At 38.3% G+C, this 13,963-nt stretch overlaps 1 protein-coding gene across 2 annotated transcripts in view; it reads left to right on the top strand.

Annotated features, from left to right (window-relative positions):
* The first annotated feature begins 390 nt into the window (after positions 1–390).
* The window catches only part of trrap (transformation/transcription domain-associated protein), a 97,199-nt gene continuing 83,626 nt past the window's right edge, over positions 391–13,963 (top strand). For both annotated transcript variants that reach the window (XM_051123944.1, XM_051123943.1), the window contains exons 1-21: positions 391–418; positions 1,417–1,597; positions 1,687–1,736; positions 1,816–1,926; positions 2,361–2,465; positions 2,979–3,062; positions 3,161–3,217; positions 3,303–3,428; positions 4,774–4,851; positions 5,472–5,560; positions 5,691–5,787; positions 5,900–6,038; positions 6,410–6,488; positions 9,560–9,794; positions 9,907–10,237; positions 10,406–10,503; positions 10,678–10,872; positions 10,991–11,182; positions 12,041–12,206; positions 12,454–12,710; positions 12,795–12,995. In XM_051123944.1, the coding sequence (XP_050979901.1) occupies positions 1,498–1,597; positions 1,687–1,736; positions 1,816–1,926; positions 2,361–2,465; positions 2,979–3,062; positions 3,161–3,217; positions 3,303–3,428; positions 4,774–4,851; positions 5,472–5,560; positions 5,691–5,787; positions 5,900–6,038; positions 6,410–6,488; positions 9,560–9,794; positions 9,907–10,237; positions 10,406–10,503; positions 10,678–10,872; positions 10,991–11,182; positions 12,041–12,206; positions 12,454–12,710; positions 12,795–12,995 (2,790 nt within the window). In that variant the 5' untranslated portion in view covers positions 391–418; positions 1,417–1,497. The remainder of the gene's footprint in view (positions 419–1,416; positions 1,598–1,686; positions 1,737–1,815; positions 1,927–2,360; positions 2,466–2,978; positions 3,063–3,160; positions 3,218–3,302; positions 3,429–4,773; positions 4,852–5,471; positions 5,561–5,690; positions 5,788–5,899; positions 6,039–6,409; positions 6,489–9,559; positions 9,795–9,906; positions 10,238–10,405; positions 10,504–10,677; positions 10,873–10,990; positions 11,183–12,040; positions 12,207–12,453; positions 12,711–12,794; positions 12,996–13,963) is intronic.

Here is a 13,963-nt window from a genome sequence, read left to right as displayed (position 1 = left end):
TGTATGTATAAACAAATTTTGTATTTATAAATCGCGTTAAATCAATTATTAAAATATTATGTTGTGTACTGGGGTGCAATAAAGTTACATTAAACGCATTATATACCAGCTAAAATGAAAACAGAGAAGACCATCGTTTTCGATGGTCTTCGCACGCCTGCACTCTCTTGGTATCCATCCGCGTGGAACTATATTGCTGTCTAAATTTGAAAATCACTGCTTAGGATTCAGCTCGCGCACTCAGTTCCATTTGAGAAAGACTAGTATAAAAGCATAAAATTTGCACGTTACGGTTTACAATATATAACAATTTACACAAATAGCAAACAAAACAACGGCGGATTGATTTCAGCCCTTCCACTAAATTTCATTCGATGTAGCGGAAGTTCATTTACAACTCCTTCCGGTCCCCTTGCTGGTAAGTTGGTGCTGTTTTTTTGGGAGTGATTTTGTATTGTATATGCATAATGAGTGCAGAAGTTCCTAATTAGCTTTTATGTTAAAGACAACCGGCTTACATATTTGCACTATCTGAGGTAAAAAGTGCAACGTCTGACGTTCTGCATGTGCTTAATGACATGGTGTGGATTAGCAGCCGGCTAGTCAGTTAGCGACAGTACGCTCTTTCTTCTGTATATGGCCTGGTGTGCTGCTAGCTTATTAAATATTGTTATAAACACAAGTAAATCCTTTTCAAAAGCGCAAAGTCTTTGTGTCAATAGCAGCTTTTTGATAGAGGGGTTCGTTTAGGTTTTAATATTAGCACTTTTGCTCGAGCGTATCATGTCAGTGAGCGTGACTGCAGTAGGCGTGTTGTTGCAGTTTGGCGCGCCCACCGCTTCCCTAAACTAGAGGTGAACTTATTAAGTGTTTTATGCTGGCTGGTTTCTAAGTAATTATGCTGGAGGAAGTGTTGAAATATTTGTGATTATTCTTTTTGTGTGCAATTGATATTTGGTGTAAATGCAATAGTAAGTCACGTTTATTTACATGGCGCTTCATGCAAAACAGAATGCTTTAAATCAGTCTTTTACGGTAGAGGAAAAAAGCGTAATTCTTGCAAAATTCTTAAATTATAAATACATCAATTTATAGTTGTGAAGCAGACAATATAGTGTTATTATTTAGCTCATAACATGTTTATATTTTTGAATCTGTCATGTTGTGGTGTAGACAAGATGTTTACAAAGGCAAATGGCAATAATGTGTTTTTATATGTTTGAGTTTATATAGTATTTTGACATTATCATGTAAATACCATGGTATATGAATCTGGTAGTAATTCAGTACCACTGTATCTGTTGAAATACCATGGCAGCACCATCTGACATCGATACTGTTCTATAATCACTGTACTTGTTTGTGCAAGACTGCACATACTAATATTCATGTTCACTTGTGCTTACTTTCTTACAGATGATATGAATTTCTACTGAGACGAGCGCAGACACTAGTCTGCCTTTATACAGCGGAATCCTGTCTGTCCCGGCCGCCACCATGTCTTTTGTGCCCACCCCAAGCCCCACTGTGGTGGACCAGACCACCCTTATGAAAAAATACCTGCAATTTGTGGCAGCACTCACTGACAACAACACACGTGAGTTTGTTCCATACAACTAAATAGTTACAATGTAAGTTGAAATCATCTCTGCTTACTGGCATGTTTCTCTTTCATCTAAACATCAGCGGATGAGACCAAACTGAAAATGATGCAGGAAGTCAGTGAGAATTTTGAGGTGAGCCCTTATATTTTGCTCATGAAAAGCTTGAAATGAAAGATGCTTCTTCATATTAATTCATGTTAATTCTTCACAGAATGTCACATCCTCGCCACAGTATTCTACTTTCTTGGAGCACATCATCCCTCGTTTCCTGACGTTTCTGCAGGATGGAGAAGTGCAGTTCCTTCAAGAGAAACCAACGCAGGTGTGCTTTTTACTACAAATCAAAGCATATATGAACCAGTCATAAGGGTCAGTTGTTTTGAAATTCTAACTTTCCATTGATGTGTGGTTTGTTATGATAGGACAATATTTGGCTGAGATACAGCAATTTAAAAATCTGCTATCTGAGGGGCAAAAAATCTAAATATTGAGAAAATTTCCTTTAAAGTTGTCCAAATTATGTTTTTAGCAATGCATATTACTAATCAAAAAAATTAAGTTTCAATGTATTAATGGTGGGAAATTTACCAAATATGAAACATGATCTTTAGTTAATATCCTAATAAATAATTTTGACCCATATAATGTATTGTTGGCTATTGCTACAAATATGGTCACATATTGGAGGCCTCATTCATCACATCTGAGTTAACACAAGGTGTCTTTGACTTTTTTTTTTTTTTTTTTTTTTTATAGCAATTAAGGAAACTTGTCCTGGAGATCATCCACCGAATCCCAACTAATGAACATCTGCGACCTCATGCCAAGAACATCCTTTCTGTCATGTTCCGCTTCCTTGAGGTGAGCTTTCTTTACCTGAGTGCCAAGCTTATTCTGCTTTAAAGTAGTTGTAGAATTCTCATTTTATGTGTTTTTGGACAAATATTTGTATATGTAACTACATGCAAGAGGGACAGCAGAGACACAATGATGAGAGCGATGTGCTTTAGTCCAGAGAATGGTACTGTGTGTAAGATGTGTGTGTGTGTGTGTGTGTGTGTGTGTGAACTGTAAAGTACCAATGAGCCTGGGCGCTGAAAGTAAAACTGATAAGATCTGAGTGTTCAAATGCTGTGTCCAAACAAACAAATAAACAAAAACGGTAATATAACATAACAGGAATAAATTACATTTCAGATTGAAAATAGAAAACAGTTTAAGTCTCTTCCATAGGAATCAGCACGTATATTAAATATATTTTATTTTATGTATGTAACGCATCATCTTGTGTGTGTGTGTATGTGCATGCATATGTGTGTTTTGTATTTAAATAATTGCTCTGACTGGTTCTTGCTTCTGTGTTTCATCATTTAGATTGAAAGTGAGGAGAATGTGCTCATTTGTTTACGCATCATCATTGAACTGCATAAACAGTTTCGCCCGCCGATCTCTCAAGAGGTAAGATGCAGCCTTCTGGCACTCTGTGATGTTGACTAGCATTTACATTTCCTGTGTTTCACTAAATGTTATTAACATCATCTTGCCAAATTGTACAGATTCATCATTTCTTGGACTTTGTGAAGCAAATTTATAAAGAACTCCCAAAAGTAGTGGTAAGCTGTTTTAACAGTAAATGTATTTGAAGTATTTGTTTGTGTTAAAGTATCTGTTTTTTGAACATGCCTCTCTGTTTGTCAGGCGAGGTACTTTGAGAATCCTCAGGTTATAGCAGAAAACACAGTGCCTTCTCCAGAAATGGTGGGCATGATCACCTCAGTATTGGTGAAGACCGCACCGGAGCGTGAGGACAGCGAGACCCGGACGGTCAGTACAAAATGCAGGGGACCTGCACAAAATCCTCATTGGCTGAATAGCTTTGATAAATATGATCAGCAGAAACACAATGATGAGAGCGATGTGCTTTAGTCCAGAGAATGGTACTGTGTGTAAGATTGTGTGTCTGCATGTGTGTTTTGTGTGAGTGAACTGTGAAGTACCAGTAAGCCTGGACGCTGAAAGTAAAACTGATAAGATCTGAGTGTTTAAATGCTGATCTGTGTGTCTTAAAGGGATCGTTCACCCAAAAATGGAAATTCTGTCATTAATTATTCATGTCATGTCATTCCACTCATGTCATTCCAAACCCATAAGACCCTCGTTCATCTTTGGAACACGAATTAAGATATTTTTGATGAAATCCGAGAGCTTTCTGACCCTGAATAGACAGCAATACATCTAACATGTTCAAGGCCCAGAAAGGTAAGGATGTCAGTAAAATAGTCCATGTGACATCAGTGGTTCAACCTTAATTTTATAAAGATATGACAATAATTTTTGTTTGCAAAGAAAACAAAAATAACAACTTTATTGAACAATTTCTTCTCATATGTGTCTGTCTTCGTGCATTCACTTGAGTACCGTGATGCGTACGTTTGCATTTCTCTGTTTATAAACCAGAGTAGCTGGTTGTAAACAAGCTGCTTTGCATTCGGGTTCTACATCAAAACACCGGCTCCTGCGTTAGCAGCACCACATATGCATCATGGTACTCTTGTGAATGCGCAATTAAGACTGGAATGTAAGAGAAGAAATTCTTGAATATTTTTGTTTTCTTGCACACAAAAAGTATTCTTGTGTCTTCACTAAATTACGGTTGAACCACTAATGTCACATGGACTGTTTTAACGATGTCCTTACTACTTTTTGCAGTGATTGACAGGCAAATAAGTAGTTTTTCCACTGCTGTCTTAGATGCATTAAGTAGAGTTTACACTACAAATACAATGCTGTCTCATTCATTTGTGACCACAGCAAAATGTGCATTCAGTCACAAAATGTTTTGAATCCTAATTATACATCTATTTTGTGCTGACCACTTGTGATCTGATCAACTGACACAAATGTGTAAACGGGGTCTTTGTAGACTGTTTACCTTCTGAGAGTATTCCAGTGCAAATAACATCTACTTTATGTAGACACTAGAGGGCACCAATTTCCTGCTTATGCTTGTTCTTGCTTAAGAGGTGCTGAAATGCAGTTGTTTATGTATTTTTTTAATTCTCTTCTTTTAATCTCAACAAAAAATATAAAAATATAAAAAATATAAGCTTTATGGTGACAACCTGTTCAATCTCTCAGCGGCCTCATCCATCTCCTCTTTGTCCTCCAGCATACCATAATCCCCCGGGGATCGCTGTCACTCAAAGTGTTGGCAGAGCTGCCCATCATCGTCGTCCTCATGTATCAGGTGAGAGCTCATAAAAACACTCATTCGGTATTGACTTTATGCCAGCCATCCTCTTTTAAAAAGGACATGTCCCTCATTTAGACATTTGGCTCGTTTATAAAAGGTGCTGTCCATCATCTGAAACCAATACTTTATAGCTAAATCCATTGTTTTCGCAAACTGCCACTCTTAACAAAATGATTGGTGTGATTAGATGTTTGGGCTGTCATTATGAGCTTTAAATGTAAAGGAAATAAGTTGTGATCTTTTGAGTCAGAAAATGACAGACTGCAGCTGTTGAGAAGCTACGATCAATCTAAACATAGCTTTTGTTTCACCTTCTCTGCACATTATCATTATACATTTGACCAGCAGAAGTATTTCTGTTTTCTGCTTCAAAAATGTTCCATGAAAATTTTAACATTCTGCTTGTTCTAGTGTCTTAAATCTTCAGGGTTTATGACTTGTTTTTAAAAACTTAGATTCACCTTTGAGTCAGAATCTAAAGTTCTGTTTTGAATGCATGAATCTTAGATATGGTATAAAATTTTATGCAACAACGTTTCAAGCTGGGGTCTACTCCCTGTCTGTCGCCCTGTTATTTGATGCACTAATTGCTTTTCCTTGTGGCATTTTCCTAGCTGTACAAACTGAACATTCACAACGTGGTGTCGGAGTTTGTGCCTCTTATCATGAACACCATCATGCTGCAGGTGTCTCCGCAGGCTCGGTCAGTGACCTCTCGCGTCTCATTGAGCGGGTGGTGTTACATCACCGCTAATGCACAGAAATGAAGTTCATAGATGCAGTTTAACACGTACTGACGTTTTAAAGCTTTTCCTGGTTTCTGTCCATGACAGGCAACACAAGCTGTTCAACAAGGAGCTTTATGCAGATTTTATCGCAGCTCAGATCAAGACCTTGTCATTCCTCGCTTACATTATCCGGATCTACCAGGTAAAGTGACGTTGCAAAAGCATAGCTCAACCACCTGTTAATTAAACTTTTCTAAACTTCCTTTAATGCTCAAGCAGTGACTAATGTGGCAATGTGAATGTTTGTGTGTCAGGACTTGGTTGGGAAGTACTCCCAGCAGATGGTGAAGGGGATGTTGCAGCTGCTGTCTAACTGCCCCCCTGAGACGGCTCACCTGCGGAAAGAGCTGCTGATCGCTGCCAAGCACATCCTAACCACAGATCTACGCAGCCGTGAGTCATCCACCGCTAAACACTTTGCAGATTGTTGGCAGATATTCCCAAATAAGATATGCAAAGCGTTCGCTATTGTAGGAGCGCTCGCATCTGGTGTTAATTACAACGCTGAGCTGCACGGGGTACCGCTTTGATATGTAACGGCTGCATTCTCTTTGAGCTTCACCCCTCAATCAATAGCATTTGAGAGAGGAATCTGATACACTCTTCTAAATCATTAATCCTGTAGAGAAGGTTAAATGAATCGATGAGAAACTCTGACTGTTGAGATCTGGCATTGATGTAGCTCATGGTTCATGGACCCCTGAGCTGTTTCGGTGGGCTTCAGAGCCTGCAGTGGCATCTGATAAAGTCTGTTTGTGTTGCAGAATTCATTCCATGCATGGACAAGCTTTTCGATGAGTCAATACTCATTGGCTCAGGATATACTGCGAGAGAGACGCTAAGGTAAGAACGCTGATTAACCCCCTCTAAACCAATATTATGTTTTGCGTATAAGCAGTCTGTGCAAAAACACATTCAACCTCCAAAGCCTAATAAGTTGCCCACATAGGCAGCGTCGTAAGGCATTGTAGGTCCATTCTTGAGGCTAAGTGTCCTTTTGAAAAGCAGTACAGTTATGACTTGTTTTGGCCAAATACTAAGGTAGGATAAGGTAAGGTAGGACGTGACAATCTCACAATGCATTTTGACAAGCAAGTTAAAATAAAAAAGGATCTTGGCCAGCAACCCCCCCGAACAATAGAAGAATACATACATTGAGAAAAGAAAGGGGAAATAATACATTAATAATTCCAAATTTATAACAATGGCTCATACCTCAAAATATTAGTTATATTAAGATAAATAATAAGATATGGAGTTCAGACATTTTGACAAATGATTGGCAAAGCAATATGTTGAGATAAACAAACCACTTATTTTTTTTTCCTGAAATGTATGAATTGTAATATTAGAGATGTTTATTAAAATGATTAGCTGATACATATAGACCAATTTGGAGTAGACATCACAGTTACATCACTTGCGGCACTGTGGTGGCAGAAAAACTGGTAACAAGTGGAGTGAAATGGGAAAAATCCTCAGAATAAGAGAGAAAATGTATTGTTGGAATGCAAATCATTTTTATAGAATGCTGTTCAGAGCTCTGCACTTACTTTTTCTTTTTAGGAGCACTTGTGCTCCTAACTTAAATTCAGGAGCACAGTCTCAATTTCAGGAGCATTTTCTAATCAATAATCAAAAAAATCTGATAAAAAATGAGCCTTCCCATTACAAGGTGATATTTGACTCCTTAAAGTGATTTACAGGGGAATTTTGTTTTTATGGTTGTAATGGCATTTTTTTTACTTTATTAGAAGTATGTCATCTTTTGGCAAATTTGTAAAAAAATTAAAACAGTCTAATTAAAAAGGCAGAATAAGAACAAGTAGAATAAGAATAAGTTGCCAATCAAATGAAATCAGTATTAACAAAATTAATTTGTACTACAGAGGTGGCCCAAAAGAACACAAAAGTGACTTGTAGATGTATTTTCATGTTTAATGTGGCTCAGAGGTGGCATGAGTGCAATCAAATTTGTAAATTCATGTTGAGAGTGGTGTTTTAAATATAACATTTTGCATATAGAAATATTAAATTTAAATAACTGAAAAGATGCTTTAACAATGAAATTAAAACTGCCAGTAGGTGGCGGCAAGTCACTGATTTAATTACTGTATCATTCGTTCATTTGATTCTTTTGATCGGATGATTTATTCAGGAATAAAGCAAGTGACTGTCATTATGAATGGGAAATTGAATGATTGACTCACTAGATTTATTTAAAAATGCAAGTTCATTCAGAAACGAAACACCTGTGTTTGAATGGAGATGTGCAGCGGCAAAATGAGGCAATAATGTTATAGTCGGACAATGTAAGTCACTTAATATTAACTTCTTGTTTATTTAACTGTTGTATTAAAGCAATATTTTGTTTACAGACTCTCTAAATAAAAAAAATTAAAAGCTGTCACTCATCTTAGTTCATCGCAATCTCACAGTATTATAATCAGTATTACAATCAACAAAGTACAGTTTTATAATCACAGTATTATAATCAACAAAGCTCTCGACACTTTATGAAAGGATTTGTGAGATATATCTGTCTTTCTAGTATCATCCAGTATGATATTGATGACTAAAAATCCAATAACAGTCTGTAATTAGTGGTGATACTGATACATTGTGTGTTTGTGATGGGAAATTTGGAAGTTGGAACATATTGCTGACACCAATCTTTGAATCTCATTTAGCAAAAATGAATTAATCTTTTTTCCAAGTCACTTTGTTAATTTCAGGTTATTTTAATTGAATGTTACATGTTAATATCCAGATTCCCCAACACATCTACTTACGCAAACACTGATCACATTTTGAAAAACTCAGTGCAGCAAGACCAAATTGTAAGTAACAGAAATGAATAATTCATTGCTTAGCTGAGTCTTCAGGCAATGCAGTCTGTTAGTTCATCACCTGAGTTGTTTGTTCTTATGTCACCTCACATCTCCATAGGTTCTGCTATGCAGTCTATACAGGAAACAGATATGATTAGTTCACTTCATGAGTCTTCGGGTTTGAGTCATTTGTTACAAGTCAGTCACTTATAAGATTCTATTTCTGTCCGGTGGCTTTCTTAAAAGGCAGCTGACTATGTAGGCAGCAAGATATTGTCATTTCTTTAGTGTGGCTAGAGGCCACAGTCCTTTTCCTCCTACATTTTTTTTGTGGAGGAAAAAAGAAAAGTTAGATTTCGTCAAGTGCAACATATCAGAATTAATAGTTAATGGTGCGTGACTGAGCTGAGTTGCCCCACTGGGCAGAAGAGATCCAGGTGCCCATCTTCATATGCCAGGCTGTCCTGGCATTGCCCACTGTCTGTCTCCCTGCCCCTGATGTCATATGCCTGCCAACACCAGCCCTCTTTCATCCACGGCTTCCATCAGCCTTCAGCGGGCAAATTTGGCAAGACTCAAAATCTGTCAAAGCCATTAGTGTCGTTTATTCTGAAACTTTGCCTGAAATCCCCCAAGTATCGACCCAAGATATTATTATTTGCCAGGGTTGGGAGCTATTTGCTCTTTGATCAATTTCAGACTGTAGGTTCCACACCGCAAGAAAAGGGATGTCTGTAATAAGTCAATAGCACTATAAAATTAAAATAAAATGTAGCTACACAGTTCAAAAGTTTGGAGACAGTAAGATTTCTGAAGCTAATAGTTTTATTCAGCAAAGGTGCATTAAATTGATCTAAAGTGTTGTTAAAATGATACAGAAAATTTGTTTTAAATAAATGCTGTTCTTTTGACCATAAAATGTAAACACACAGTCCACCAGTGGACATTACTATGGTGTCAAAATTGCTACTGAGAATTATGAAATTGGTATCAACTATTGAAGTTTTATGACTGTAACAACTCAAACAGAAATCCTCTAGAAATCTTAAATTCTGTCTAACAATGAAACTTTTGATGTTCCAGGCCTTTGGCATACAGCACACTAGCAGACTTGGTGCACCATGTTAGACAGAACCTCCCGTTGACAGACCTCTCCCTTGCTGTGCAACTGTTCGCTAAGAATATTGACGACGAGTCCCTACCCAGCAGTATCCAGACCATGTCCTGTAAGCTGTTACTTAACCTCGTAGACTGCATCCGGTCAAAAAGCGAACAGGAGAACGGAAACGGCAGAGACATTCTCATGAGAATGCTGGAGGTGAGATACACTTGCACATTACAACGGGCTGCAAAATAACACTGACTGACCACGTGTAAATGCATTTGTAAAGCACAAAAATATTGATTTGACATCATTTCTATATTCTCAGGTTTTTGTGTTGAAGTTCCACACCATTGCACGGTACCAGCTGGTATCTATTTTTAAGAAGTGTAAGCCCCAGTCAGAGATGGGTGTGGTGGACCCAGGGGCGTTACCAGGAGTCCCAGCCACACCTACTGTAACTACACCCGCATTACCTCCACCTGCGCCCCCAACACCTGTCACCCCCGCACCGCCTCCAGCAACACCATTTGATCGACCTGGTGACAAGGAGGACAAACAGACCTTCCAGGTGTCCGATTGTCGCAGTCTGGTGAAGACTCTTGTATGTGGAGTGAAAACTATCACATGGGGCATCACTTCTTGTAAAGCTCCTGGAGGTGAGATGGGTGAACTTTTAAATATTGAACATTAAATATCGGTTCTGTTTAATATTTTCTTTTTGTGTGGACTGGTGAAGTTTGTGGGGCGTCTCAAAGTTATTGAAGGGCTAGTTCTGCTCAGCATTTCTGTTTGAGTATTCTCACTTTGCTGGTGTTGTATTACAGAGGCACAGTTCATTCCCAACAAGCAACTCCAGCCCAAAGAAACACAGATCTACATCAAGCTGGTCAAGTATGCCATGCAGGCCTTAGACATCTACCAGGTACGACCGTCCACTGATTAGTGCAGACTACCACATTAAAATCCTTATATAAAATCACTTAAAATTTTTGGTAGAATGGCTGAAGTGTGTAAATAAATTTGGTTTATTTGAACGCACTTGATACCGAGAGCTAAAGTTTACAGCTTATCACAGAGCCAACCCCCTTTTGGCTAGGTACAGATTGCCGGCAATGGACAGACGTACGTTCGTGTGGCTAACTGTCAGACGGTGCGGATGAAAGAGGAGAAGGAGGTTTTGGAGCACTTCGCGGGAGTCTTCACCATGATGAACCCTCTCACTTTTAAGGAGATCTTCCAGACAACTGTTCCATATATGGTGGAACGCATATCCAAAAACTATGCTCTACAGGTACTTGTGAAGAAATCAATAAAATAATGCCGTTTTTGTTCAGGACTTGAAATTTGAATTTTTTTTTATACAAAATTATTGACTGTTGATATGACATGGCTGTTCAATCCTTTGACAGATTGTGGCAAATTCCTTCCTTGCCAACCTGACCACCTCTGCACTGTTCGCCACGATTTTGGTGGAGTACCTGTTGGAGCGTCTACCTGAGATGGGCTCCAATGTAGAGTTATCAAACCTTTATCTCAAACTCTTCAAACTGGTCTTTGGCTCAGTGTCTCTCTTCGCTGCTGAAAATGAGCAAATGCTCAAGGTGAGTATTGTGTCTTATGCACATGCAGGTTTATGAAGCAAATTGTGGCCTCTTTTGTCTTTTAGTTGGCTAAGGTGCTTATTTAGAGTATTGAGTAGGTAATTCACAATTTTTTCAGAGCAATTGGACAGAGGGATCGCTCACACCCTCCGAGCTCTGATGACACTGTGCTGTCTAACGCCTCTGCGCCAGTAACCGTGCTGCATTAATTTTAATGCGTTCTGTCAGCTCCTCTGATGAGAAATGACACTTGTGCCTCAGATTGACAGGAAAGACCAAAGTGAAGGTCACTGTGAAATAGTGGAAAGGAAGAAGCTTCTTTATCTCACTTCCCATCGATCCTGTTGCCGCTGAAATTATCCTCTTATATTCAGTGTCGCTATTTTGAAATAGTCCTTTTTAGCTAATGATTGCAGTTTACTCACTATATTATTTCACACACACATACATTACCGTTTAAAATTAATATTTTTAGCTACCTACTTAGCAAGAATGCATTTATTGAAAGTGATAGTAAAGGCTTTTACCTTGTTATAAAGGATTTCTGTTTTAAATAAATGCTGTTAATTTGAACTATATTAAGCTTTAAGTATTAGATAGCACAACTGCTTTCAACATTGATCAAAGGAAGAAATCTGCATTTTAGAATGATTTCTAAAGCATTTTTAAAAACCATACTGGTTCCAAACTTGTGAGTGGTATTGTAAAATGGCCAAATATATGCCAATCAATCAGCCTGGCTAATATATCAGTATATGACTTTCACTTACTTATTCAGTTATTCTTACTTTGAAGATACAGTAAAGAATAAGTTATGTATTTTTATTCTCAAGGATGTACTGAATCTCTCTTTCACAGCCTCATCTTCATAAAATAGTGAACAGTTCCATGGAGCTGGCTCAGTCTGCTAAGGAGCCCTATAACTACTTCCTGTTGCTGAGAGCCCTGTTCCGCTCTATAGGAGGGGGCAGCCATGACCTCTTGTACCAGGAGTTTCTGCCTTTGCTCCCTAATTTGCTGCAAGGTGAGTGAAATCACTAACGGTAACAGTTCCTCAGAGCAGAGGTTCTTAGCTGGTAGATCACAACTTATGTAAGAACAAAATAGGTACAGCTAACCATATCTCATTAAATTATATCATTTTCTGTTGTTTATACTAAACCAAAAACTATTTAGAATCACTGTTTTTTTTTTTTTTTAAATAAAGAACTGAGATGTTTGTCACCATGAAAACACCTACTTGAGTACTGATCCATTGTGGCATCTCTTAGGTTTGAACATGCTGCAGAGCGGCCTCCATAAGCAGCACATGAAGGATCTGTTTGTGGAGCTGTGTCTCACTGTCCCTGTGCGGCTGAGCTCTCTTTTGCCCTACCTGCCTATGCTCATGGACCCACTGGTGTCTGCACTCAACGGTTCTCAGACTCTGGTCAGCCAGGGCCTGCGCACACTGGAGCTCTGTGTGGACAACCTGCAGCCTGACTTTCTTTATGACCACATCCAGCCAGTCCGGGCTGAACTGATGCAGGTAAAACCTCTGACCTTTCACCTTAAACCTGATAGAGGCCTGATGGATGCATTCAAATGTTTTTCCTAATGCCTTTGTAAACAGGCATTGTGGCGAACGCTTCGTAATCCTGCAGAGACCATCTCCCATGTTGCTTACCGGGTACTGGGCAAGTTTGGAGGAAGTAACCGGAAAATGCTGAAGGAGTCACAGAAGCTGCAGTATGTGGTGACTGAAGTTCAAGGCCCCAGCATCAAGGCAGAGTTCACAGACTGCAAAGCCTCCATTCAGCTTCCCATGGAAAAGGTGATGCTTATCATCCTCATACAAGTAGCATCTTATTGTGATGTCAATGCATGACCTCATTTGTCTGTAGTACCTTGTAGGACTTCACAATATATTGAAAGAAAACCAATACTGCAGTATAATTAAATATATTCTCTGCAGGTTTCAGAATGAATGGTGGCACTGTTCATTTAAGTCTAAGTTACATTACTTCTGCATGTACAAGTGAACACAGTGCCATCCTTCACTCTGAGACCAGCATTTATTAGGTAAAATTTAAATTTAAAATTATAGTTTTCTCTGCAGATGCAAAATTTCCCCAACCATATTTAAAATCCCTGTGTATTTTTCATATATTATATACCTTGTTGGCTTTAAAGGAGTATTTGTCATATACTCGTCCTCATGTTGTTCCAAGCCCATACATATGATTTTTTTTTTTTTAATTATGTAACACATTGAAGAATGTGCTGGCCAACTTTTTCTAAATAATGAAAGTGCGGTCAAGTTTTAAATGTGACCCTGGACCACAAAGCCAGTTGTAAGCAGCACAGGTATATTTGTAGCAATAGCCAACAATTCATTGTATAGGTCAATTTTTCTTTTTTTACAAAATATCTTCATGGAATATGATCTTTACTTAATATCCTAATGATTTCTGGCAATGTCCTACCATAAATATAACGAAACGTAATTTTAGTTAGTAATATACATTGCTAAGAACTTCATTTGGACAACTTTAAAGCCGATTTTCCCCCTCAGATTCCAGATTTTCAAATAGATGCATCTTGGCCAAATATTGTCCTATCCTAACAAACCATGCATCAATGGAAAGCTTATTTGTTCTTTGACCCCTATGACTGAGGTCCAGGGTCACAAATATATGCAAAAAGCACCAGAAGAGGTCCATATGAGTATTCCAAAACCATACAACAGATCAAAATTCAAGTGTGGCTTCAGAAGACTTCAGAAGACAGCAACAAATCCAA

Source organism: Labeo rohita, chromosome 12, assembly GCF_022985175.1.
Source record: "Labeo rohita strain BAU-BD-2019 chromosome 12, IGBB_LRoh.1.0, whole genome shotgun sequence".
Taxonomy (NCBI): Eukaryota; Metazoa; Chordata; class Actinopteri; order Cypriniformes; family Cyprinidae; genus Labeo; species Labeo rohita.
Note: the sequence above shows the minus strand (reverse complement) of the source record. Positions and strands in the feature narration are given on the sequence as shown.